The 26,103-nt window shown below is 46.8% G+C and overlaps 2 protein-coding genes across 4 annotated transcripts; both read right to left on the reverse strand.

Moving 5' to 3' along the window:
* Nucleotides 1-1,922: 1,922 nt before the first annotated feature.
* C1qtnf12 (C1q and TNF related 12) lies at nucleotides 1,923-8,588 on the reverse strand. Its single transcript, XM_027398601.2, has 8 exons — nucleotides 5,736-8,588; nucleotides 3,859-3,972; nucleotides 3,623-3,743; nucleotides 3,382-3,533; nucleotides 2,853-2,961; nucleotides 2,610-2,700; nucleotides 2,395-2,473; nucleotides 1,923-2,138 (listed from the first exon to the last, which is right to left on the reverse strand). Exons 1-8 carry the CDS (start codon nucleotides 5,892-5,894, stop codon nucleotides 2,040-2,042), a joined length of 924 nt encoding a protein of 307 aa, XP_027254402.1. The 5' UTR covers nucleotides 5,895-8,588; the 3' UTR covers nucleotides 1,923-2,039.
* Nucleotides 8,589-10,043: 1,455 nt separating this feature from the next.
* Ube2j2 (ubiquitin conjugating enzyme E2 J2) lies at nucleotides 10,044-24,645 on the reverse strand. 3 transcript variants are annotated; one of them, XM_027398598.2, is made up of 7 exons: nucleotides 24,362-24,638; nucleotides 19,061-19,191; nucleotides 17,621-17,661; nucleotides 12,688-12,790; nucleotides 12,466-12,604; nucleotides 11,448-11,528; nucleotides 10,044-10,700 (listed from the first exon to the last, which is right to left on the reverse strand). In XM_027398598.2, exons 2-7 carry the CDS (start codon nucleotides 19,189-19,191, stop codon nucleotides 10,416-10,418), a joined length of 780 nt encoding a protein of 259 aa, XP_027254399.1. In that variant the 5' UTR covers nucleotides 24,362-24,638; the 3' UTR covers nucleotides 10,044-10,415. The 3 variants fall into 3 exon arrangements, with proteins under 3 accessions (XP_027254399.1, XP_027254400.1, XP_027254401.1); XM_027398599.2 differs by lacking the exon at nucleotides 24,362-24,638 and adding an exon at nucleotides 24,203-24,355; XM_027398600.2 differs by lacking the exon at nucleotides 11,448-11,528 and having other exon boundaries at nucleotides 24,362-24,645.
* Nucleotides 24,646-26,103: the final 1,458 nt, after the last annotated feature.

A 26,103-nucleotide genomic window follows, 5' to 3' on the forward strand; every position in this document is an offset into this window, starting at 1 on the left:
TCCAGTTCCTGCTTCCAATTCCTGCCTTGACGTCTCTCATTGATGGAGTGTGATCTGAGAATTGTAAACTGAAATAAGCCCTTTTCTCCCCAATTTTCTTTTGGTTATAGTGTTTTTATCACAGCAACAGAAGCCCTAAGACAGAAATTGGTACCAGGAGTGAGATAATACTGTGACAGACTTGACCATGTGTTTCGGGAAGGATTATAAAAGGACTGTGGATCTTAGGGCTAGAAAAGCCATTGAATGCTCTGAGCTTTGTGAGCTATCGTGATAATTACAATATGCTGGGAGCAGTACAGACAGATGAGGGAGGCCTGGTCTGTAAGTTTCTTTTTTCTTTTTTTTTTTTTTTGGTTTTTTGAGACAGGGTTTCTCTGTGTAGCTTTGGAGCCTATTCTGGCACTCGCTCTGGAGACCAGGCTGGCCTCGAACTCACATAGATCTGCCTGCCCCTGCCTCCCGAGTGCTGGGATTAAAGATGTGCGCCACCAACGCCCAGCCTGTTTTTGTTTTCTTTTTATTTATTTATTTATTTAGTTATTTATTTATTTTTAATATTTATTTATTTATCTGTAAAGTTTTAGAGGGAAGTTTGAGTGTCCCTTAAAGCCTATTATCAGAGCTGCTTTGCTATTTTGAATTAAGAATCTGTGGTTCCGGTCAGCTAGGGCTGAAGAATTGGTTGTTTTTTTTTTTTTTTTCCGTTTGTTTGTTTGGTTTTTCGAGACAGGGTTTCTTTGTGGCTTTGGAGGCTGTCCTGGAACTAGCTCTTGTAGACCAGGCTGGTCTCGAACTCAAGAGATCCACCTGCCTCTGCCTCCCAAGTGTTTGAATTAAAGGCATGCACCACCACCACCGCCCGGCAAATTGGCTATTATTAACAAGAGGCTAGAATCAGCTGTGATTAGGAAGAAACCACAATTATTGAAGGAAAATCTTTTGGCAGGATTAGCACACAGAAGCTGTGATCCAGAAGCAGCCAAAGCCAGCAGCTGAACTTGGTAATATGTAAGAGTTTCCTCAGGTTTAAGGCATGAAGGATCATGAACAGCAACTGAGGCCTGGCACTTGTAAGGGCCAGGAAAGGCCATTGGTGAAGATGCAGCCTCATTTGCAGTAAAAGTTCCAGGATTGAAGGGGGTCATAGAAGTTGAGGATTAGAACATGTAGCTCCCTAAAGAGAGCCCAGGAAAGGCTGCTAATGAAGGTGCAGCCCAGCTACAGAAGAAAACCCAGCATTTTGGAGATGCCAGTCCCATAGGATGATAAGCACTAAGGACAGCAACAGGTGTGGGAGCGAGCCTGTGCCTATAAGCAAGCTGCATGTGCTATGGATGGCAAAGCCATAAGTGCAACTGCCAAGACCCTTTGGAAAAAGACTGTGAGTGGATCCCAGACATAAAGCACCAAACTTTATACTCTTGGACTTCACTCTTGCTTTGATTGTGACTGTACCCTAGTTCTTTTCTCTTGGAATAATAAAGTATTTAACTTGTTTTTTGATTTTACAGAAACCCACAATTATGAGGTCTTGGATATTTTAGAGAAATTTTGAACTTTAAAAAGAGACTTTGGAGTTTTGCTTTGTTTAGTTTTTCGAGACAGGGTTTCTCTGTGTAGCCCTGGCTGTCCTGGAACTCACTGTGTAGACCAGGCTGGCCTCAAATTCAGAGATCCACCTTAGGGTCAACTCAGTCCCCTAGCCCATGGAGAAGTTTTGCTGGCTTTCCCGCTCCTCCCCTTACTGGCTGGAAGTCTGACTGCAGACCTTGTGAGGGGTTTCACTCTGGCCCTTTGTGGCTACAGTCTGCTTTGGGATCACATGTGAACAATCATCTGCTGGCTGTATATATCCTGTTCATACCTTAACCAACTGGTTACCACATCTACCAACACAATAACCAGATAGCACCCAAGAGTGATGGAGAAATCTGGAGATCTTTATTGCTATGACAACTATTAACCGGGGAGCAGTCCTTTGCAGCTCCTCTAAGAAGCAAGGTGTTGGCTCCTCAGTCATCATCTCTTCAGCTCTCCTATGTACCCAAAAGCACTCCGGAAAAACTGGAGCTGTTCTGGATGGTGAGGACTGCTCCAGAACTGTTGTCCACGAACACAGAGACATACTGTCCAGACTGAAAACATTCACAGTGAGCATCATTACTAGTGGATGGCCCTGGCAAAGAAGCCTACCCACCCACAGGGATAGCATTTGGAGTCAATACTCCCTAACAGTTGAAACACCATCCATACAGATCTAAAATCATCCTAACCAAGCAGCACCCTCCTAGGCACAAGGGTTCAGAGGTCCTGACCACCTACTTGCACTAGGCTATAAGACCCTCCCAGGCTTAAAGCCCACCCGCCTGTTCCCTGAGCCTGTATCCTTACCTGTAGCTGCAGCAGCCCTTGAACCTGCACTGTGAAGACCCTGCTGTTGCTCTCCAGGCCTGATACAGCCTCCAAGGACCTGGGCATAACACCACAAGGCAAAAGTGTAGAGGCCACTGGCCCATGGTGCCCAGATCCCCCTCAAGGTGGCTACTTGTGATCTCAGTCCAAGGACAGATCCCAGAGGACTGTGGTGGGCAGCAGGACTCACTCACGTGTGGTGATGGCACAGGGACTCAATACAGATGAGGACACGAATAGTATCCCGGGTACGCAACCGGCCTCTGCTCTGTAGTTCACTTCGGTCTATGGAAAGAGCAGCAGGTAGGGGGGGCTTCAGGACACTGCCTAGAACAAGCTCAGGTGTCTGTAAGGGAAGAGGGTGATTGGCCCCAAGCAGAGTAGGGTGGTATCTCTGAAACACCCACCACCCATATTGCACATACAGGCTAACTCACCCACATGCAGACTGGCAGAAAACTGGAAGATGGCAGAGACTGGGGCTGTGAATCTTCCCAAGGCCAGGCTCAGGCCAGATCCCCGCAGGAAGGCACCCTGGGCAGCAGGCTGTGGGAGATTAGGGGGTGACTACCATGTACACTCTAGCCAAGGGAAGTACCTACAGCTCAACCCCAAACAGGTCTTTCCTGGGCCTCATTCTCTTTGTGGAAAGAACAGAGCTGACCTGTGTTCCAGGCTCCAGTGGGTAGACACAGGACCCTAAAAGCTATCATAGGGAATGGCAACTCTAGGCCCCACTTTTGTCTTAGTATTGTGTGAGGCACACTGGAACTCCTAACTTTGACAAAGGCTGGCCCTTACCCTCTACAACAGTATCTTTAGGAACCAATACAAGCATGTGTCCAGCAACTGTCCAGTGGTGTGTGGGGGCCCATCTTGCCAGTTGGTGCCCATCCCTGTATCCTGTCCCCTTGGTATATAAGCCCCTGAGATAAAAGGACTATTTTGGCTTGGGTCCCCACTCACAGCCTGGAATCCTTGTAGTTCCACCAGTGTCTTCTTGTCCACTAGCACTGGACCTTTCAAGCGGCAGTGGAAGGCCTCAACCACCAGCTGCTGGCTGGGTTCCTGGGGTAACAATGTATCTGGTAGCCCTGAGAATCGAAGTTTCGTGGCCTCTGTGGGGAGGGCCATTGGGTCAGGCCCCTTCTAGCCCTGAAAGAGCCTCCTGGGCTTCTGAAAGAGGTTGGGTGCAGGGCAGTCTTACTTTTCAGCATCTCCTGAAATTCCTGCAGCAAGGCCTCTGGGGTGACTTCCATACCAGGGGATCCAGGGGGACCAGGAGGACCAGGGGGTCCAGGGGGTCCTGGGAGACCCGAGAGGCCTCGCTAGAAGAGGTAAAACAAAGTGAATCTAAGTAGGACCCCCACTCACCCACTTCCCTGGGCTTAGAACCTCAAAGGACTCCATAAGGGCTAGTTCCACAGCAGCTCAGGGGCTTACCGACTTATCCCGGCCACGGCATCGTTTTCTAGAGGCCCCATCATCTGGCCGGCGAACAAAGTTCAGCCATGTCATGTGGGCATCTGAGAGCTCAGGTCCAGAGGCCTCTGGTGACTTAAAGGCCAGAGAAGCAAAGATATCAATGAAATGCAGGTTAGTGGGGGATTCAGGTATACAGGAAGATGTCACAGGGATAACTCAGGCCACAGCCCAAAGGGACTATCCCCGGTGATCAAAATCTAGATGTCCCCATGGGCAGGGAATTGGGGTAGGCAAGGTGAGGTCTGGAGCCTCTGAGAAAGCAAGAACCTGATGCTAAGGCACCTTGGGCCTTTACAGAAATGACCATGACTCCTCTGGCCCTGCTCCCATGAAGAAGGGCATGATGGACTCACATGGGGCAAGCCTGATATATCTCTGATAAGAGGCTTGGCCTTAAGTAAGAAAAGGGGACTACAGATATAGATATATGGATGGAGAGAGTATGCTTGGTAAGGCCCAAGCCCATCTCAAGGGACAATTAGGATGTGGGGAATGTCTGTATGCCAGGCTGGCACTATGTGGACTGGACGAAGTATAGCCACCACTAGCCTAGCTGTGACAGTCTGGTTACTTCAAGATGCTCTGCCTTCATTGACCAGAGTTAAAAGCCAAGGGTCCTGGCCCAACACAAAGTCAATCCTGAGTAAGATCAGAGTGAGTACTGGAGATCATAATCAGAAATAAAGATGTTCTCCACCCAGGGACAGATACAAAGACATCTGAATGCACCAAAATTCTCAAACCAGATCTGTTTGACCCCTTGGAACTAAGGGCATTAGACACAGCTGAGCCAAGTGCAAAGGCTGACAGAACAAGCCCACCCCCAGCACAAAGAACAGGGGCACCTGGAGAGTGAGTTCATAAAGGCTCTACCCCTGCCAACATCTTCCCAAACTGTCAACTGCCCTACCTCTGGAAGGACAAGCCCGGGCAGGGCAGAAAAAAAAAAAAAAAAAAAAAAAAAAAACCTGCCACCACTCAATTGGGTGGGCACCTCTCTTCCCTGGTATCTAATGAGGATTACTCAGAACCCAACACCGGCAGGAGCTCCCACTATAAGGGTCATGATCTCCCTTTCGTCTGCCCAGGAACTAGCCCACAGCTTACACTCCCTCGGCTCTGTTACAGACTATCAGAAAAATGGGACCTCAGGCTTGAGATGGGTTGATGTGAGCTGAGAGGCAGCCAAGCTGGCTGACATAGAGACACCCTAGGAAGGAGAGATACAAGGGTCAAAGATTCAGAGACAAGGACTTCAATTTGGGTAACAGCTGTTTCCATTCCTGTCGTGGGGGCCTCTAGGATGGCATCAGTAGAGACTTTGAATGCTCAGGAGAGATTCCTGTCCCTAGAGGACTCTAAGAATGGGACACTTTGCAAGCAAGAAGCCACAGCATATGAGACTACCACGGGACCCCTGGAAAGCACAGGGGACAGGCTAGTCAGGCTATTGCCTACCTCAGGAGTTACAGTACATAAGTGCCCCATTTACCAGTCTGCCTCAAGCCCTTCCCCACCCTCACCTGAAACAGCAATTATAGCTAATGGTATTAGATTGCTGAAAAGCATGCCGGGGCTTCAAAGAGTGAACTGTAGCCCCACCAGGAGTACCTCGTCTCAGACCCAGCAGGCATGGCAAAGGGAGGCTCCTCACAGGCCAGCCCCTGTCCTGGCTGCAGCAAACTCTAAGCCACAACCAGTGGTCAAGGTCTCAGGCAGTGCTCAGGTTCCTCCCCAAGAAGAAGGTGAGCAGAGCTGCTGAGGTAGGGGGTCATTCCGAGCTCTGAAGCTGTACTCAGAGCTGCACACCCACATGCGCCCCAGCCCGTGCCTACCTTGAAGGAGCCTGGCAATCTCTTGTAGTTAGGTGTGGTAATATTAGGGGACTCCACATTAACGGCCAGCTGCTGAGACCTCTTGGGTCCCTGGCGTGCCCCTACTCCTGCAGTCTGTAGCCAGAGGAGGGCTGCTGTGGCCCAGGCCCAGGCCCACATAGCTCAGTCTCCACAGAGGCTTAGGGATGAGAGCACGGGCCAGTCTTCTCATGGGGGCGGCTGCATTCAAAGCCCCTGCGCGGGGGCGTGGCCCAGAGACGAGCCCGGCTACCGCTGGTGCATGTCTACAGGATGAGCCAGAGCACAGCTGAGAGCTACTGTCTCCACTGGCCTCCCCTCCTGCATAGTAGGCACCGTTGCTGGTGCCCCACCACCAAATGAACCCTCCCTCCTTCCCAAGCCTCTTTGGCTCCAAGGGGAGGATTTACACAGGGCTCATCCATTGTCTGGAAGGCGGGGCGGGGCGGGCGGGCGGGCGGCAGGGCAGGGCAGGGCAGGGCAGGAGCAGGACCCCTGTGACCAGTGATTCCATCACCTCTTTTTAAGAAGTAGGAAGGAGCAGGACTGCATCTCCCCTGCACAAGCAGTGGGTAGCCTCTACTCAGCAGGATTTCTACTTAAACTGGGGGTGGGGGTGGGGATGGAGGTGGGGTGCTGTTAAATCAACTCCGTGGCATCTTTCATACTCACCTTCAGGGCAGTGAATCCCATGTGATTCATTCACTTTAGGAAACTGTCTACAAATCTTGCAGACCTTCCCACACACACTTCAAGCCCAGAGGCAGCCCCTACCTTAAACCCCCGACAGCACTGGGAAAGTAGAATGTCTCCATCACCCGGTTGCCTGCCCATCCCAGCCAGTGGTCTTTCCTTACATGAGGCCCACCAGGCTGACCTCTGCCAAGTTACAGCAAGGAGAGGCTGGTGGTCTATCTTGACTCTACACCAGTCACAGGGCCAAATTCTACCATCTGCCCTCCTCCACTGGCAGTCCCCTAGGTCTGTCTCCTAAGAAGTTAGCACAGGCCCAGGCCACACTGCAAGGGGGAGCTTTCCCCTCTTAATCTCTGGACAGTGGAATTCCCCCTCCAGTACCTGTGACACAGTGGCAGGTGCCCAGAGAAAGGGGTCTTCTGAATCACCTTCAGGCGGCAAGTCGGTTAGCTGAGGCCATGCCAAGCCAATGACTACCTTGGTCTCATTGACTATGAGGTAGTGGCCCTTGTAACACTGGGCCAGGATTCCCAATAGCCAGATGACCTCCAACTGGTAAAAGCTGTGGCTAAGAACAGTCAGCCAGTAGTTCTAACTGCTCTATAAAGAAATGGGAGCTGCATCCCATTGGTTCCAGTGGGTTTGGGTTCTGGTAAAACAGAACAGAATGTTCTTGAATAGACACCCTCAACTCACACACCAAAGAGTGAGAGGTGGCCAAGCACTCAAACCCAGCTCCAGGCCACACCCAGTCAGAGAAGCCTAACAAGACTGGGGTGGGAGAGAATGCAAAGGACATGCCCCTCCCTCATGTTCCTGGCTCCCAGACCAACTGTCACCTCCAGGAACAGCAGAGGGTAATCTGGAAGTGTTTCACACATATTGTCAATGCCTCAAGCCCTCAAAAGTGCCTTTGGTCCTGTTTCCTGGTGAGGCTACTCTGGATAAGGAAGTACCAGCGTTTGATCCCTGGCAGTGACCTATACCTAATACATATAGACATACATACATACATACTTCAAGAAAGACAGCCTCTATGCCTGGAGTTCAAAGCTCAGGGTTGGGGGAGAGCAAGTGCCTCAGCCTAGAGACTCCCTCATCACAGATGCAGCACTCTGCTCTTCTGGTTTACCTTTATCCTAGTGGCCTAACCTTTCTTAGTGTGACTTGTGGGATTCCCCAGCTCTGCCTTGCAGGCAAGTTTATAAGCAGGTAGGCTAGGAGGAAGTGAGGATTTCATTTTATGGCTGGGGATGGACTAAAATTACCAGTTTTTCAGATTCAACATCCCCTTGCCACAAACAACTTAGAAAACAACCAAAAGAATTCTACTGTGGTTCATGAGAGCCCTGATCAAGACGACCAAGGCAACCGCCAGGAAGATCAGGTCCAACTTCTGGCTCTCATCCCCCAAGCCCTGGACAAAACAGCTTGACAGGAACCTACTGACTCACTATACAAGGAGGTTGTTCCCTTACCCATTCTAAAATGGATTCCCAAAGGCCAACACCTAGGAGGCCAGCCTCTGCTAAATAGAAAGTTCAGACCAGCCTGAGCTATATGAGACCCTATTTTTTTTAAAAAAAAAAAACAGTTTCTTCCAAAGCACCTCTCCTAAATATCAATAGAGTATGAGCTTTGAGAGAGGCTTTTCACCTGTACAAGGAAGATCTATTGGAAGGCAGTCCAGGGTGACCAACTGGCCCCACAAGTTACTTCTCCCAATAAGGGCAACACATAAACAAGGTTAGACATGCTTGATCCAATGGAACAAAGGTCATCTTTTATTTGGGGTCAGTGCAGGCAACACACTGTGGATGCAGGGTCCTGCAGCAAAGGAGCTGGAAGAGGGGCGTGGTCTTTGAGATAACCTACCAAGCTGTCTCAGCAGTCTTCAGTTGCTACACTAAGTGCGACACCTTGTGGTCAGAGAGCAAGTTGACTTTTTACTTCTACTTTAAGAACAAGCACTTTCTAAGATTTTTCTTTCATTTTGGGATGCCAAGAATTGAGATTTCAAGCTGGGCGTTGGTGGTGCACACCTTTAATCCCAGAGGCAGAGGCAGGCGGATCTCTGTGAGTTCGAGGCCAGCCTGGTCTCCAGAGCGAGTGCCAGGATAGGCTCCAAAGCTACACAGAGAAACCCTGTCTCGAAAAACCAAAAAAAAAAAAAAAAAAAAAAAAAGAATTGCGATTTCAGCCAAACAGTGGTAGCCCAAGCCTTGAATCCTAGCTCTCGGGAGGCAGAGGCAGGTGGATCTCTGAGCTTGAGGACAGTCTGGTCTACAGAGTAAGTTCTAGGACAGCGCAGTGCTACACAAAGAAATCCTGTCTCCAAAAAAAAAAAAAAAAAAAAAGAGCTGAGATTTCACATACAGAGAACACTGCATATTGAGTAAGCCAACATTCTGTCTTATAAGAATGTCAGGAAACAAGGAGACTTTGGAATAGATGCTAAACAGTTACCTAAGAGCAACCGAGTATTCCTGGACCAGGGAAGAACTAATGTTACTACTAAAAGGAAGTTCCAGTCTTTAGGGCTCTACCCACTGCCACCATGCTATGCATAGACACACCTCAGCCCATAGCTGCAGACTTTGAAGGCATAGGCCCAGCAGTGGGTTATCAATCTACCTTTTGGCAACAGCAACATACCCTCCCCGCAAGCCAGGCATGACTTGCTCATTGCCTACCAGAGAAGGACATTAAAATAGACCGTGTAGCATTTAAGAAAGAAGGTCTAATTAAAGCCTTTTCAGGAGGGGTATATACTAATTGTAATTTACAGAGCTAAACCAAAATGATCACACAGGTCACACTTCAACTTTACCACTGATCTCTGAAATGAAGTTGGTTTTAGGAGCCTCTTTGGGTCCCCTGGTGATGACAGATGTCCAACACAGACAATGTCACTGCCTTTAATTGGGGCCTTACAGATAGATGTCAGCTTTCCCAATTACTGTAGATACATTCAACACAAATACTAAAAAGGTAAGATGTTGGCCATAAAGGAGTCCAGTGTCTAAAAATTGAGAACTTGCCAGCTTAGACATTTAAATCTGATGTGTTTTCTGGGCAGTTTCCCTTTCCATAATCTGTAGAAATCAACATCTAACACAGGTCACCTAAAGATGTTAAGAGAACTTACAGAAGCCTCATGATATGTTAAACCCAGCCCATGGGGACTTGAGTTCTCCACTGTCCACCAACATAGGAGGAATATAGGCTTCTGGCCAACCAGATATAAGGAATTCAAAGAAAAGGCTCAATAGGCACTCAGGGATCCTACATCTCCATAACTCAAAGGAGCTGAAAAAAGGGATGGGTAATATGGTTGACAGCAATACCAGGGCCAACCCCCAAAGCCTTCACTGTAGTCTTCAGCCACTGTTTGTGGTCAGAGAGCAATTTGACTCTTCTACCTTAACAAGAACAAAAAAAGCACTTTGTATAAATACTTCCTCTCATTCATAAGCATAGTTTCACAATTCGCTCCTCTCCTAGCCCCCAACTACAGCTGTTACCATCCAGCCCACCTAGCCCCACTAGGGGTTTGCAGCACTGGTCCCACCATGAAGCCTTCAGCTCCTCTACTAAGAACACACAGAGTATTTATTTGATAGGCATTAAAGTTTTATATTTTTAAGTGATCAAATCTAATAAAATGGAAAAAAAAACAAACAAACAAACCAGGTTTACTAAACAGTCCAAAAGACAACACAGGAGTAAGCAATAAAACCAAAGCGTGAGTGGCCCTTGTCCACATCAGCCTCAAGAGGAGTTAAGACTCTCCAATCTCCTCCATATCACACATTTTGGTTTTTGCTTTCTTTTTAAGGTTTTTAAAAAGTGAAGCCCAGGAGTCCAGCAGGCCATCCTGTGCTTAGCAGCAAGTCCATCCTGCCTGCATCAAGCTCTGGCCCATGTCCCTCAGCAGCAACTGTAGATTGCGGTGGCTCTTGAGCCTCACTCCTGGGCTATGCTTCTCAGCACATACTTGACAGTGTAGGCAAAGGCTGCAAACCCAACTATAACAAACAAGTTCGCCAAAGCGCCGCCCAGGAGTCCATGATGCCTGTTGGCCTGTGGGAGCCCACCGAGGTTCGGGCCGGCAGCAGGTGCATGCCCATTGAGGAGCTGGAGCCCATTCTGGCCACGGTGCATCTCCCCATCAGGAACCACGTCTGGCAAGGGAAGGTTCTGGGGCCTGCTACTTAGTTCATCTTGTGCTTTTTGTTTCTGTTTAATTTCCTGAGAGAAAAACACAAGAACCCTCAGTTGTCTTAACAAACCTATTCTTCTGGGAGTAGCACTCGAGTTTTAATAAACTCAAAGCTACCACCCAGAACACAGTTCTCCATTCCCCTGCAGTAGATCCTAACCCAAGAGAGGACAGCTCTTGATCCCTCCCACTTTATAGGTGAAGAAACCAAGCAAGGTATCAAAATTAGTACTCAGTGCCTGAACCAGGTGGCAGCAATTCTGAGTAACAATGAGCCATCAAGTATTACACCACTGTCCAGCCTGGTGCTTCTGCTTACTATCATGGTCTCAACTACAGCCCAAACCAGGGAACACTTAACCCCACCTGGAATAGTACATGCCCAGCCCTTGCTATAAGAAGCAACTGATGTACCTCCTAGCCACTACTGGTGGATCACCTGAGGGGTGGCCACTGATTGGCAAGTTTCATGCCTCTGTGGGGGCAGACTCAGTTCCCAATACTTGTACATGTCCCTCAGGGTCTCCCCCATCACTGGGCTCTGTCTTTCCTGCACTGTAGGGTCCTGGAGAAGAGCCAGTTCTGTCACCCAATAATGTGTACACCTGGAGACATAGTCAGCACAGACCCCTCTATGTCCTGCAGCAACGTGGAGGGCCTGCAATCCCTCTACAATATCTATGGGAACACAGTGGTAGGCACACAAACACATTAAACCTGAAAGGGTTTTTAACATACGGGAAGACAAAACTGAGTTCCAACTTTTGCTTTCTTACCTCCACAACTTCAGGAAATAATTCACAAAAGACTTTATCTTTTAAATTAAACACTAAACTCTGTGCTGCCAGCTGTCTTTTCTAGGAAGAAAGAGAAGGGAAATATCAGCCAGAAAGCTAGTTTTTTGTTGTTGTTTTGGTTTTTTGAGGTGGAGTTTCTCTGTGTAGTACTGGCTGTCCTGGAACTCACTCAGTAGACTAGGCTGTCCTCAAACCCAGAGATCGGCCTGCCTCTGTCTCCCAAGAGCTGGGATTAAAGGTGTATGCCACTACCACCCAGCTAATTTTAATTAAAAAAAAAAAAAAATCTTGCTGGGCAGTGCATGCCTTTAATCTTAGCAAGTGAGAGGCAGGTGGATCTCTGTGAATTCGAGGCCAGCCTGGTCTACAAAGGGAGTTCCAGGACAGCCAAACAGTTACACAGAGAAACCCTGTTTCAAAAAAAAAAAAAAAAACAAAACTCTTAAAGTGACAGACGTAGTGGTGGACACCCGTAATCCCAGAAAAGCTCAGGTAAGAGGATCACCACAGATTCAATGCCAGCCTGCCCTACTCTACATAATGAGTTCAAGACCACCCTATGCTAATAATGACACCTTAATATTTGGCAAAACAAAATCTCAGAACAGACTCCTGTAGAGTCAAGGATTATAGAAAGCACCTAAAATGCTTTCTCTTCTCAAAAATTAGTCTTATGAAGACTTATTTATGTTTTTGTTATCAATTAACATTAAACATGATTCCTATCATCTAAACATTAGAGAACTAAAACAAGCAGGAACAGATGTACATCCCCTTCTCAAGCCTTACAAAGTCTCCTGAGGAGCACAGGAGTGTCAGTGATGCTTAGCAAGGACAAAAGCAGAGTTGGAGACAGAGATGGGCAGTGAGCCAAGGGCCATGTTCTGAGGCAGCCAAAGCAGAGATTTCTACAATGTGGCCAGGAACAGGGCAGAATCAGCCCAAGATGAGAGGTTGGAGGCCACAAGGCCTCGGGCGAGGCGCTGCCACACCTCACCGTGAAGTCCGATGTCTCTATGCTGCCCAGGGTGGGGCCCTTCTCCACCATGAAGCTCAGAAGCCCTGTTAGAATGGTGGAGACAGACCACGCTGGATTCCATGTGTCTGGGTGGAAATCTGTGATGGAGAGACACAGCCTGAAAGAAAGTGATTTTTGTGAGTAAGAATGTATTCCCATGACCACAGACAGTTCAGAACATTGCATCACCTGGAAACTTACCTTGTGTTGCACTTAAACCTCCCATTGGGGGTTATCATGTAAATACTAGGAGGCTTAAATGGAAATTCTCTGGGAAAAATTAGTTTTCCATGATAATAGCCACCTATACAAAGAAAAACAGTCTTATTAACCTTGTCAACATCCAGTGTGACTGCTTCTCAACTCTCACCAACCTTACCCAGTTTGCAGCTGGCTTCCCGAGCCCATGGAATCCCACTGCCATCTCTCTATGCTGGCTCACAGGCTCAACCCACTACTGACTTTATTCACCAGGGCTCACAATACTCCTCAACATCTCAGCCTGCCCCCCAGCTTCTGTGCCCCACTACAGCTACAGAACACCTCCTCTCTCCCCAGACTCTTCATGTTCCTCCCTTACTGAGAACTGAGTGGTCAGAAGAGAACTTGCAAGGGGTCCCAGCCTCCTCTACTACTTCATTTGGTTCCTAGAAAATGCATTCCTAGCACCAGCATTTGTCTGCAGGGAGAAAAAATAAGGAACATTCACTTGCATTTCAAAGAAAAGGGTCACATGAATGGATGTCGGGCACAAGCTGGGCGAAAGAGGAATCTACATACCATGTAACAGTGCAAATTAGTGAAGAAAACAACATGTTACTGAACATCAGTCAACTAGCTGCACTAAAGAACACATAAATGAAGGCTGGAGAGATGAATTAACAGTTAAGAGCCTGCTATGCAAGCTTGAAGATCAGAGTTTGGATTCTAGAATCCACATAACAAGATGGTCCCATTCAAGCTTACAACTCTTAACAATGAGAGTGATGGAGACAGACGTATTGCTGGGGCTTGTTGGATGCTAGTCTAGCAGAAAAATAAGAGCCCAAGTTCATGGAGAGTGCCTTAATGGAACAGAGAGACCAAACACTTTCCTCTAGCTTCCTCACGTATATGCGGACAAGCAGCAGATACATGTGCACAACTCTACCCACACACCCCCACCCACACTAAAATGATTCTTTGTATATAAATATACATTATTTATTAAATGGTTGTGCCAGGATTAGACCTAGGGCCTTGCACATGCTAAGCAAGCACCCTACCACTGATCTCTATCCCTACTTCCAAGACACAGGCTAAATTACTCAGTGTTTGTGGGTAGCCATGGGTCTCACCCTCAAAGCATGAAGACATCCCAAAGGAATACTTTTACCAAAATGACCACAGCAAGACAGACCCTCTCCCCTGCAATCAAAGTCAGTTCTTGCCATGGAACACAAGAAGAGAACAGAGAAGAGTCTGAGGCATAAGCAAAACCTTGGGCAAAGTCTAGGGACAGAAACCCAGAGAATACAGCAGAACCATAGATGTCTAGTGCTCTAGAGCATTTTGTCAGGCTATGCTTCCCTACTGGTTCGTGTTTTGTCAACATCAACCAATCTGGTGATAGGCACTGTTTCTGGGTTCTACATTATGTTCCACAATCTGTCTCCACACACACCACTGTTTGCTCCTCACTGCTAGAGCTACAGAATATATGGGAAACAGTGGCTCCTCCACTTAATTCTCCTTTTAAAAGCATTTTTTTTTGGAATCTACTTTAGGTCCTTTGTCCTTTCATGTAAATTTTAGAGTAAGCCTTAACAGTCCTAAAACATGAAATAGATCACATTAAGTCCTCAACTAGTGGTAAATTATTAGCAAATTTTCCATAGGAAGCCAGTTTTGTACTCTTAGGATGGGTGTGCCCAAGAACACTAGGAACAGGGCTGTCACAATGCTCAGGACAAAGATGTGGAGTTACAGAGGAGTCATTAGGAAGGCAAGAAGGAAGGGCCAGAATGCCTTAGACACAAAGGAGGAAGAACACACCAGGAAAGTATTCATCAACAACATTATACACTAGAGGGCACGAAACTGAGGAACGAGGAAAGCCCTTGGACAAGACAACTTAGAGGATGCCTTATAGAATCTGGGAGAAAGAATTATCTGCAACCACCAAAGAATAGTACCATTGAGTAGAGACAGCTGAAAAGGGACAGTAAAAGGGGATGACAAGGGTTCAGTATATTGGCAGACTGAGGGACAGTATCTACAGAACTACACAGAACAGGATAAGGAGTTGGAAGAATAAGGGACACAGCATTTAATGGCTAAGACACTAGAGCTATAGGACCAGGTGGTAGCAGAGTGACATGGTCAGGGTTGAGTTGGCAAGACCCAGTAATCTCCAAGACTCTGATCACATATCCTTCAGGGCAACCCTCGTTCTCCCTGTGTCCAGCCCATCCCACGTCAACAAACCATGGCTGGTCTAGTACTAGGAGAGTTCTTGTCACACAGTGCATAAAGCTCACTATTTACTTTAAAATTTAAAAACAGGATGGAGAGGTTCAACAGTTAAAAGCACCTGTTGCTTTTGGAGAGGACCCGGGGTCTGTTTATAAGCATCCATATGACTGCTCAAAACTGTCTATAGTTACAAGGAATCCAACACCTCTATGAGTTCCTGCATATACATCATGTCACATATATATATATGTGCACACACACACACATACACACAAATATATTTAAAAATATATATTTAAAAATTAAAATATATTTTTAAAATATATTTAAAAATTAAAAACAATAGCAAGGCAGTGGTGGCACACACCTTTAATCTCACTTGGGAGGCAGAGGCAGGTTGATTTTGGTGAATTTAAGACCAGCCTAGTCTAGAAAGCAAGTTCCAAGACAAGCTCCAAAACTACACAGAGAAACCTGGTCTCAAAAAAATTAAAAACAAAATACAAGAAATACCAAAAACCAACCTAACCTAAAAACTCAAAATAGTTCTTCAAGCATGCCAAACACACAGTGTTTTCATATTATTTTTACCAGCCATTTGGGAGCCCATTTTTCACATCTATTAGGGACTGATCAAAAGAAATTTCAAGGGCTCCTTGAGACACATACCCTGTTTGCCTCCCTCATTTCACCACACTCTGCTGTTGTAGGGCTCAAGCAAGTGTCTGGTGTTTGGCACTGTGACACCATCATCATGACATGCACAAACATTTATCTCCCCATAGCCCCTGCAGAATCATTATCTAGAACAAATCACCCCAAAACGTGGGCTTCCTGGACCAAAGGAGAACCTAGTGAAGAAGCCTCAGCCAAACTATCTACAAAAGAGCTTGCCCTTTTGCTCCCAAATAATACTTTTCTTTTTGTTTATACTGAGGATGGAACCCAGAGCCTCACAGAACCACTAAAACCTCTTCTCTGATGTGTTCCACAAGGTTTCCACCTACAGGCAAAGACTTGTTGTTTTTACCTTCTTAAGTTAGGCCTGATGGTTGGAAGCAGAGGCACTGCCCACATGGCAAGTGCTCTGCCCTGGGCTTGCCTGTGAGATGGTGTCAATCTTGCCATAGTACCCTAGAAATCTACTGACTGACAGTTCCAAGGACTAATCTGAGGGATCAGAACACCAGGTCAACACTAGCAAGCAGAAAAGAGAGGTGAGAACCTGTTCCTGTATCCTTCCTAAGCCTCACATGCCTCCACTTAGCTTGGAAACTATTCTGAAGACTAATAATTACCTAGCCTAAAGAAAAGAAAAAAGGGGGGGGCACTAGGCAGTGGTAGTGCATGCCTTTAATCCCAGCACTTGGAAGGCAAGCAGATCTCTGTGAGTTCAAGGCCAGCCTCGTCTACAAAGTGAGTTTCAGGACATTTTTTTTTGCTTTTTTATTAATTTATTTTTTACATTCCAATCCCAATTCCCCCTTCCTTCTCTCCTCCCGCCTGCTCCTTGGAGAGGGTAAGGTCTCCCCGAGGAAGTCTACTAAGCCCCATCATCTCTTTGAGGCAAGATAAAAGCACCTCTCTACACCCCTGTGTCTAGGCTGGGTATCTCTCCATATAGAATGGGCTCCACTAAGTCAGTTTGTGCATTAGAGTTAGATCTTGGACCCACTGCTACTTCAGTCTTATGCAGGTTCCCCATTTGTCAGACAGGAGTCAGTGATCTCTCATTAGCTCAAGTCAGCTGATTCTGTGGGTTTCCCCATCACGGTCTTGACTCTTTTGTTCATATTATCCATTCTCCCTCACTTTGACTGTACTCCAGGAGCTTGGCCCAATGGTTAGTTGTGAATTTCTGCATCTGCTTCCATCTGTTTCTGGAAGAGGATTCTGGCTTCTCTGGGGCTGAGGATTGTAGACTGGGTATCTTTTGCTTTATGTCTGGTATCCACTTATGAGTGAGTACATACTACATTTGTCTTTCTGGTTTTAGGTTACCTCACTCAGGTTGGTTTTTTTCTAGTTCTGTCCACTTGCCTGCAAGTAGCACAATTTTTTTTTTGGTTTTTCGAGACAGGGTTTCTCTGTGTAGCTTTGGAGCCTATCCTGGCACTCACTCTGGAGACCAGGCTGGCCTCAAACTCACAGAGATCCACCTACCTCTGCCTGCCAAGGGCTGGGATTAAAGGCGTGTGCCACCAAGACCCGGCGCACAAATTTTTTGACAACATTTCTTTTGCCCTTAAACACAGAAGAATGTTTTACTATTTATTCCAACCAATTACTATCTGTTTTCCCCTGGACTGGAAAGATGGCTCAACAGTTAAGAGCACTTGCTGTTCTTGCAGGAGGATCCAGGTTCAATTCCCAGCACCCACATGGTAGGTCATAATCATCTCTAACTCCAGATCTGACACCCTCTTCTGTGGGCACCAGGCACACATGTGGCATATAGACATATAGGCAAGCAAATACCCATACACATAAAATAAAGCTTTAAAAAATATCTTTTTCCCACCTCTAACCAACATAAGAGGCTGGGAAATGCAGATGGTAATTACAAACAGTTTAGAAATACTAAGATGAGATTCTGGTAACTCTGATTTATCTACTACATATCCAAAACAGAAAGACTGTTATTTACATGATAGGAATGATTCATATTTTTTCTACTCACCTTCATAAGGAGTCATCTCTGGGCCTCGGACAACATAATGCCTGCAAGAGAGAGGAGCAAATGACTTGATCTGTAGTCCATGAATTCCCTAAAACTACAGAGTTCTCACAAAAGGCCTGACTGTTGTTTGAGGACAATACCCACCACTCTAAGCAACAAGGGGACAGACACACAGATCATAGCTCATTCTAAATCCTTCCCTCCTAGGAATTTGGTGTTTTAGTGGGTGGCGGACAAAGGTGCCTAGGAGAGAAGGATTTAGAATGAGGGACTCAGAGACCTCTAATCATAGCATGAAGAGGCGTTCCACCCACAACAAAGAAATTCCCCAAATTAGGTAAAATATAAACCATCAATCAAACTTGTTCCTATATCAGCCAACTATGTCCCAGGAACCACATCTGATTTTCATCACTGGAACAGGGTTAGTTCTAATGCCACCAAAGAGGCCCCTCAAGCATTTCCTCTGTCAGCAACATCCAATCTGCAAAATAATTCTTTTTAATTTGGGAAAATCTTCTTCTCTAGATTTTGAAAATTCTAAAAGTAGTAAAGCTTTTGTTTGTTGAGACAGGGTTTCTCTGTGTAACAGCCCTGGCTGTCCCGGAACTTTTTTTGTGTCCAGGCTGACCTTGAACTCACAGATCTCCCAGCCTCTTCCTCTTGAGGGCTGGGACTAAAGGCATGCACCACCACACCTAGCAGTTTTGTTTTGTTTGTTTGTTTTTGGTTTTTTTTTTTTTTAAGATCAAACCCAATAAAGCAAGAGAAATGTCTTTATTAAAAAAAAAAAAGGGGGGGGGGGCTCACTACACAGTACTGGCTAGCCTGGAACTCAAGAGATCCACCTGCCTCTGCCTCTGCCTCTGCCTTCTAAATGCTGGGATTAAAGGTATGTACCACACCCAGTGAGAAATGCTCATCAAAGCTGGTAACGAGCATTTCCACAGAGAACATATAATTTCCTGACTACACTTTTAACACAGCAAAAGAGCTACCACGAAACAAATATTTCCACTATATTTGTCAGCTTGACAATTATGAGCTCTTGGCCTAGGCCAGAGTCAGGGGTTAGTGTCAAGACTTTGCCACCAATGCTCCCACGATAGCTAATTCCCAGTGTCAAGAAGCAAAAAAGCAGCTTAGCCCTAATTTACATGAATAACATCTGAGAGCTTTGTATACCCAAAGCCTGCAATGAGGACTTCCCAAGAAGATTTCTCCTTTCAGCCCTAGCCTAAGCCAAGCAGAACTAACTCCCTAATATTCTTGATACAGCATTCATTGCGAAGTCCAGAGTATTGGCAGGCTTGTCAAGTGTTCCTCCAAAGGAGGAATTACCGGACTGCCTCTGCCATGACCAGGCCCACAAGACAGACCACTATAGAACCTGCAAGAGAGTTACTATGATGCAGGGTGAGCAGGAATGCAGAATCTTACCATTCAAGAATATTTGAAGGGAGGGGCTCCGCACAGATATAAGGCACTGGGTCTTTCTTAATTCGAAGGTAGTCCTGTTTCAACCTCTGTGTTGCTGTTGTTGGAGCTCTCTTATTGCTGTTACTGCTCATCTATTTAAAGAAAAAGAAAAAGCATCTCTATTTACAATGAACTGAAGAGCATATACATGTTTTCCTTACTATCAACACCTTCAGCAGATGACTATCTCTGCTTTCCTTTCTGCAGCCCACCAACCATCATGTCTTTCCCGCTTTTTCTGTGTCCCTGCCATCATTACCACTTTCATTTATTCAACATGACACCCAGTATCTAACAGAGATGCACGGTAGAAAGAACCATGAAGCTGCATTCCTGTTCTCAGAGAATGCACATATTAGTTCATCCAAGTGGGATCTGGATAGGCATGCTGAAGCCAGCCTGCACCAGCTCCAAAGAGCAACTCCACACATCCTTTAACTCTGTTCGGCAACACCTCAGTAATGAATGTTTCACAAGAAATTAGTACCACAGGCCTTCTCCTGGCTTGAAAGCCTGTTATGCATTTATCGATGGTCACAAGGAACAACAGTAGGGGCAAAGAGATGAGGTGATACTTTCAGAGATCTAAATGAATGTACTAAGCAAAGGAGAGTAGTAGGGGAGCACATTGGTCACCATGTCAGGCAGGAGCTCAAACACAGTGAAGAAGAAAGAACAAGACTAGCCAGAGAGACAAAGCCAAAATTCCAGAATCCCAAGAATATTAGGCCCCAATCTTAAGGTATATGTGGTGGTTTGAGTAAGAATGGCCTCTATAGACCTACTTCTAGTGGCACTATGAGCAGATATGGCCTTGTTGGAGAAACTGGATCACTGTGAGAGCAGGCTTTAAGGTCTCAGATGCTCAAGCTAGGCTGAGACAGGCATTCACTTCTGCTTCCTGTAGATCAAGATGTAGAACTCTCAGCTCCTTCTCTAGCACCATGTTCATCCAAATGCCATGCTTCCTGCCATGACGATAATGGACTAAACCTCTGAAACTGTAACTTTGCAGCCCCAGTTAAATGTTTTCCTTTATAAGGTGTCTCTTCACAGCAATAGAACACCAACTAAGACAGTACATCAGGACCTTCTATTAGGAAGATCACTCTAGGGCCTCAACATAAGGCAGCAGTGAAGGACACATACAGGGAGTGACAATGACAACTATGACAATGTTGAAGAAAAGTGACTAGGGCTTTTGAGATAGCTCAATGAGCAGGTAAAAGTGCTTGCCAGACAAGATTGAAGAAAGGAGTTTGATCCTCACAATCCACAAAGTAGAAGGAAAAGAACTATCTGCTTCAAATTGTCCTCTGACCTTCACACACAAGCCCAGACATGCACAAACATACATGCATCCACAAAAATAAATATAACAAAAACTTTTAAAAAGAAGAGACCAGCTGGATGTGGTGGCACACATCTGTAATCACAGCACTTGGGAGGCAGAGAAAGGCAAATATCTGAGTTTGAGGGCCAGACCTCAGTCTAGATAGTGAGACTCTGTCTCAAAAGAAAAAGGAACTGAATCAGGGACTCAGACTCCTTAAGACTACAGAAGACAAAACAAGGAGGCAGTGATGGAGGGGAATAAAGTTCCCACTTCCGCGGAAGTCAGATGAGCTCCTACTTGCTCTTTTCTCATGATTTAAGACAGAAACAAAAAAAATTCTGCATCTAAAAGTAAAGTGTGAAAACTATTACTCTAAAATACAATTGAGGGGCCACTTGAGAATATACAAATTAGAGAGGAGATAATAAAACTGGTGAGATTAAGATAGTTCAGTTGATAAAGATACTTGTTGCCAAGTCTGATGACCTGAATTCAATTCCCAGGACCTATATGACAGTAGAGAACTGACTATCACAAGCCGTTCTCTGACCTCTACTCATATGCTATGGCACACACACCTCCCTACTACCAAAAATAAATATATTTAAGTGTAAGTGAAAAAAGCAGGAGATGAGCTTGCCTATAACAGAGTAGGTTGGACAAGAGCAGTTACAGATGGCCATATCTTGTGATACTGGAAACCCAGATTTGTCCACTGCAGCCTCATCCTTTTTCTCCTACCAGTATTACTTGGCCACTCTAGCCCTAATCTGTCTCACACAGCGCTGTCTGTGTCACTTTAACCATGACTCTAGACATCAGCAAACATCAATAGCTTCGATTCCCCATCCTGACCTCCCAAACTAGATAAACCTGAACTTAACCCTATCCTAATCTTCGTATGAATTAGTCCCGGCAGACAGCCACATGTTCTTTCATTCTCTTCAGTATTTGCTTATACATATTTGACAGTCAACAACTTTTAACCCTCTGACCTGGCTAATTTCTTGGTAGACACATCACCACAGACCTCTGCATCTGCCTCCTCTACTAGTACAGATAACCTCATAACAACCAGGGCTTGGTATGTACTTACTCTGTACACTCAGGGCCTACAGAGGAGACAGATCAGCCAGGGTATCATCCACCACAGCCCTCTCATGTGCACAGTCTCAGCAAAAGTGCCCATGTGGCTACTCAATTAAGGAAGAGGGGGATGAACCCTGATCCATGCATTACTGGTTCACTTCCTTCCAATCTCGAAAACCATAATGCAGAAACACATTACTTTCCTGTCAACCACTAGAACCTCAGATCTCTTCACACTTCAGTTCATCTTGTGCACTAAAATCAATGCAGTTTAACCATCCACTCCCCACCAAAGACAGCAGATAAATGGCAACAGCTTCTTTCTCTGCCAAACAAACCCTTAAAACAACCCATCTTGACCTGATTCTCATAGCACCTAATAAAGCCCAACCTTCCCAGCCCAGTTTGGACTGTAGGAAATACACCTACATCCTTCCCTACCTAGTCTGAGCTACATCCATCAGGGTCAAATGTCTCCTTTTCTGTCCTTCACAACCACACCACTACCATCACTACCCTCATGTTCTAAGAGTATAGTGCACAAGAACCTTTCTGGCAGAATCAAGGGCTTTTGCCTGATGCTTCCAAGAATGCTCACACCAGGAACAAGGTTACTGTCCAGCATGGCCAAGAAATGCTTCCAGAAAGCATTGTCCCCAAGTTCTTGGCTTCGGAAGCCATGTGGGCCAGAGAGCTCAACTTGCCCAGCACCTAGTAAGAAACAAAGCAATAGCCAATGATCCACAAACAGAACCACAAGACGAATTCTTTCACTTATGTTCACCCTTTAAGTTAGTACTCCAACATGTACAGTTAGTGAACACACACAGGAAACTAGCAAGGTTAGTTGTGCCAGACTAAAATGTAACTCAGTTGGTTAAGTGCTTGCCTAGCATGCACGAAGCCCTAGGTTTGATTCCTGGCACCACATAAACAGAGCATGGTGGTGCATACCTGTCCTCCCAGTAGTAGATAGGTAGAGGCAGAGGGTCATAAGTTCAAAGCCATCCTAGGCTATACAGCTTGGAATACATGAGATCCTGTCTTTAAAAAGAAGAAAAAAAAAAGTCCAGTGTGGTGAAACATATCTTTAATCCTGACACTTAGGTGGCACAGACAGGCAGATCTGTGTGAGTTTGAGGTCAGCCTGGTCTACAGAGTGAGGTTCAGCATAGCCAGGGCTACTAAGAGAGACCCTGTCTCAAAAGAAAGAAAGAAAGAAAGAAAGAAAGAAAGAAAGAAAGAAAGAAAGAAACTGATTTTGCCTAGTCAGTCACAAGACAAAGGTCCCTTGCTTTCACTTTTTTTTTTTTTTTTTTTTGAGGCAAGGTCTCACTGTGTAGTTCTGTCCTGGAATTCACCATTTAGACCAGACTGGCCTCAAACTCAAAGATGCTCCTGCCTCTACCCTGTCCCCCAAGTGCTGATATTAATGGAATGCACCACTATGACTGGCTTTAACTTTTTTTTTCCCCTTTCTGCACTGGAAATTGAACCTAGAGCCTCACACATGGTAGGCAAGTATTCTATCACGAAGCTGCATCCCCAGCCTCAAACTTGCTTTTAGACATAAAATCATACTTATGATTCAACTATTCAGTTCCCCTAATTGCTCCTCCTTTACCTCACTGAGAACATCACTTTCTTTCATGATTCTCCTAGGGGACTGCAGGTGACAAGAAGCAGCCAGTCACTAGCAGGGTAAGTCTTTTCTGTCGCACATCACCGCACAAAGGTGGTAGTTCCTTTTCTTTTGGACATCTCTCTTGCACAGAATACAGACAGGTCAGATGACCATGTGGAATGAGACCTTGGCCTGAATGATCAGAAGGGTACATGACACACCCAAGGCCAGGATTTTCAGGGAGTTTTACCTTCTCCAGGATTACTTCACAGGCTGGATGGAAGTCAGAGGCTCACAGAAGCAGTCAACCACCACTTTCTCACACACACATGACAATGAAGCTGACACTGAGTTCAGGAACACCATGGATGTGTAGACTAATGAATCCAAATTCTAGCACCCAGACCTGAAGATCATACACAGGACTTTCCAATTAAATAAAATCCTAAAATTCCTTTTTTTTTTCCTGACACTAAATTACCATTTCACACACTTAATAAATCACTACTTACGAAAAAGCTAGTTTTATGCACCTGCTAGCTTACAATGGACCATGGCCTTACCTCTTCCTAGGTGCCTATCTGGATCTGATGAAATGCTGGGAACTTGACTTGTGTTACCTACTAAGTGATGTACACTGAAAAGGAGGTGAGGTCATCGGTTGAGTCTGCAGTTAGTAAAAGTGGATACTAAGCCCCCACCGTCCTCACCCCGCCCCCCGCAGAGGACAGGGTCTTGTTTAGGATCCAAGTCCCACTCTTTACTGTCAAGTGTTCTATTACCTCCAAGGGCATAACGGTGGACACGCTCGTTTCTGTTGGGGTTTATTTAGTAGTCCGAGGTTCTAAGTGTTCAAGAGGAGAGGGGGGCACTCAACGGCTGCCACTCTACGGCACAAACTCATCAACCCTGGCTACTCCTAGAAGTATTTCAAGTTCAACAACCAACAGGCCTCTTCGTGGGAGATTCTGCCGCGTGGCAAACCCAATCTCTAACCTTCCCAAAGGACCAACCCCAGCCAGGAACCCAACCCCAAGCGCCCTCAGTAACCGACCTCGGGTCCGCAAAGGGACGCTCGGGGTCGGGGCACAGCAGGCGACGTAACGAACCGGACCCGACGTGCGGAGTCCCCCGAGTCCCCGCCCGCCGCTGCGGCCGGCTCCGGCGGGGCGAACGAGCGGCCCGAGGCCCCGAGCAGCCCGCGAGCGCTCACCTCTCCCTGAGGCCGCCGCCGCGCTCAGGTTCGCCGTGGTCGAGGCCAGAGCAGGGTGCGGAAGAGTGGGGCCCGTTCTGTGAGCCGCACCCGCGCTGGGACTTAGCCCACCGCACCCGCCGCAGCGCCTTCGCTGCTACCGCCGCTCAGCTTCCAAGATGGCCGCCCCAGGGGTAGCCTAGCATTGCTTCCGCTTCCGGTGCGCTGATTGCTAGTGGAAGCACTTCTCTAGGCAGCTTGGTGGTGGAGGCCTCTACTCTCCGTTCCCGGGTGTCCCGGGTATCTCGTCTTGGAGTAGTTGCGTCCCGCCGCTGCGCAGTGTAGCTGGCGCGTGCGCACTGGAGAATAGCTGGGGGGGGGGAAGTGGGGGGGGCCGATGTGGATTCTTTCTGTCTCGGAGAAATGGGCTGGTCGCTCCTGGGACAGGATACTGTCTGGCCGGCACCCCAGGAACAATAAGTGGCTGCAGGAATCCCGTCCCCCAAATCTCAGGCCAGTCCGGGACGCCAGGTCCAGAGAAAAAGGTGACCCATGAGTTCACTACCATCTGAGACTGCCACAGGCAACCTCTGGCCCAAGATCCACTCATCTGCTCTTCACGCGAGGGTTCCGGGCCTCGCTGCCCCACTAGCCATAAAGACCCAAGTGAACAGCGCAGATGATGGGCATAGCATAGCCAACCCTGCGACAGCCTCCTAGCCCTGAGGACAGCCGTCCTCATAAAAATAGTTCCTGTGTTTTTGTACCAAGTTTTCCATCCAGTTCATGAATACCGTCATTATGCTCCAGGACATTTCTCTAAGACGGGTTTTCCTCTCCCACAGCCTCCTTCCTGGCCCTGGGGAGAGTAGGTGTCACAACTTGGTCACTTGGCCAGGCTGGCTGGCTGGGGCTGAGACAGGAAGCTGCCAGTGGGGATGTTCTGGGTGCTAGTTTGGGCCCTGACAGCTAGAGAAACTGGGCAGAGGGGCTGATAGACGTTCAGACTTCCCAGTCCTTCATGCTCACATTCCTGCCTCACCTTTGCATTCCTGGAATGCTCAAGTATTTTCTCAAGTTGGTGACATATATGTCACACACACACATCCCATGTCCTTGACTCGGCACCTTCCCCTTTCACTTGCCTATGAACTCAGTGTGTGTAGGTTCCAGGAAACCAAGCTGGATGTGGCAAGTGTTGGGACTCCACCTTGAAGGGCAAGGTAGGGCTGGGAGCTGGACAAAAGGACTTGGAAGGTCTCACATCCTCTTGGGTCCCCTGAGAAGCAGCTGAAGACTGGACCAACTTGTGCTTGGGGTGTCCCTAGGCCACTACTCCAGGGATGCAAGTTTGGACCACAAAGCAGAGGCAGCCATTGGCAGTGCCTGGCCAACCAGATATGTAGGGCAGAATTACTGTTAAACTTAAAGTTCTCATCCTTCACCATGACCCTGACTGCCTCTGAGCATCAGCAGTGGGCTCACTAACTGATCATTGACAATTGATCTCTGAGACTCAACATTATGAGTCCAATAGCAACCATTGATTCACAGAGCAGGTAGTGGATGAGCCCACCCACCTTAGTTGTTATCTGGGTGCTGCCACAGGACCCTGAACCCTGGGGAGTTTCCTGTCTTTCAGTACCAGGGCAAGTTAGCTCTGGGAGACCAGTGGCTTCTCACACTGCTAAACTCAGAAAACACCTCAGCACAGAGGCCTTGGATCACTTCCCCAAGGCTTTGTGATACCCAATCAAGGTCAC

This window comes from Cricetulus griseus, chromosome 2 (assembly GCF_003668045.3).
Source record: "Cricetulus griseus strain 17A/GY chromosome 2, alternate assembly CriGri-PICRH-1.0, whole genome shotgun sequence".
Classification (NCBI taxonomy): Eukaryota; Metazoa; Chordata; class Mammalia; order Rodentia; family Cricetidae; genus Cricetulus; species Cricetulus griseus.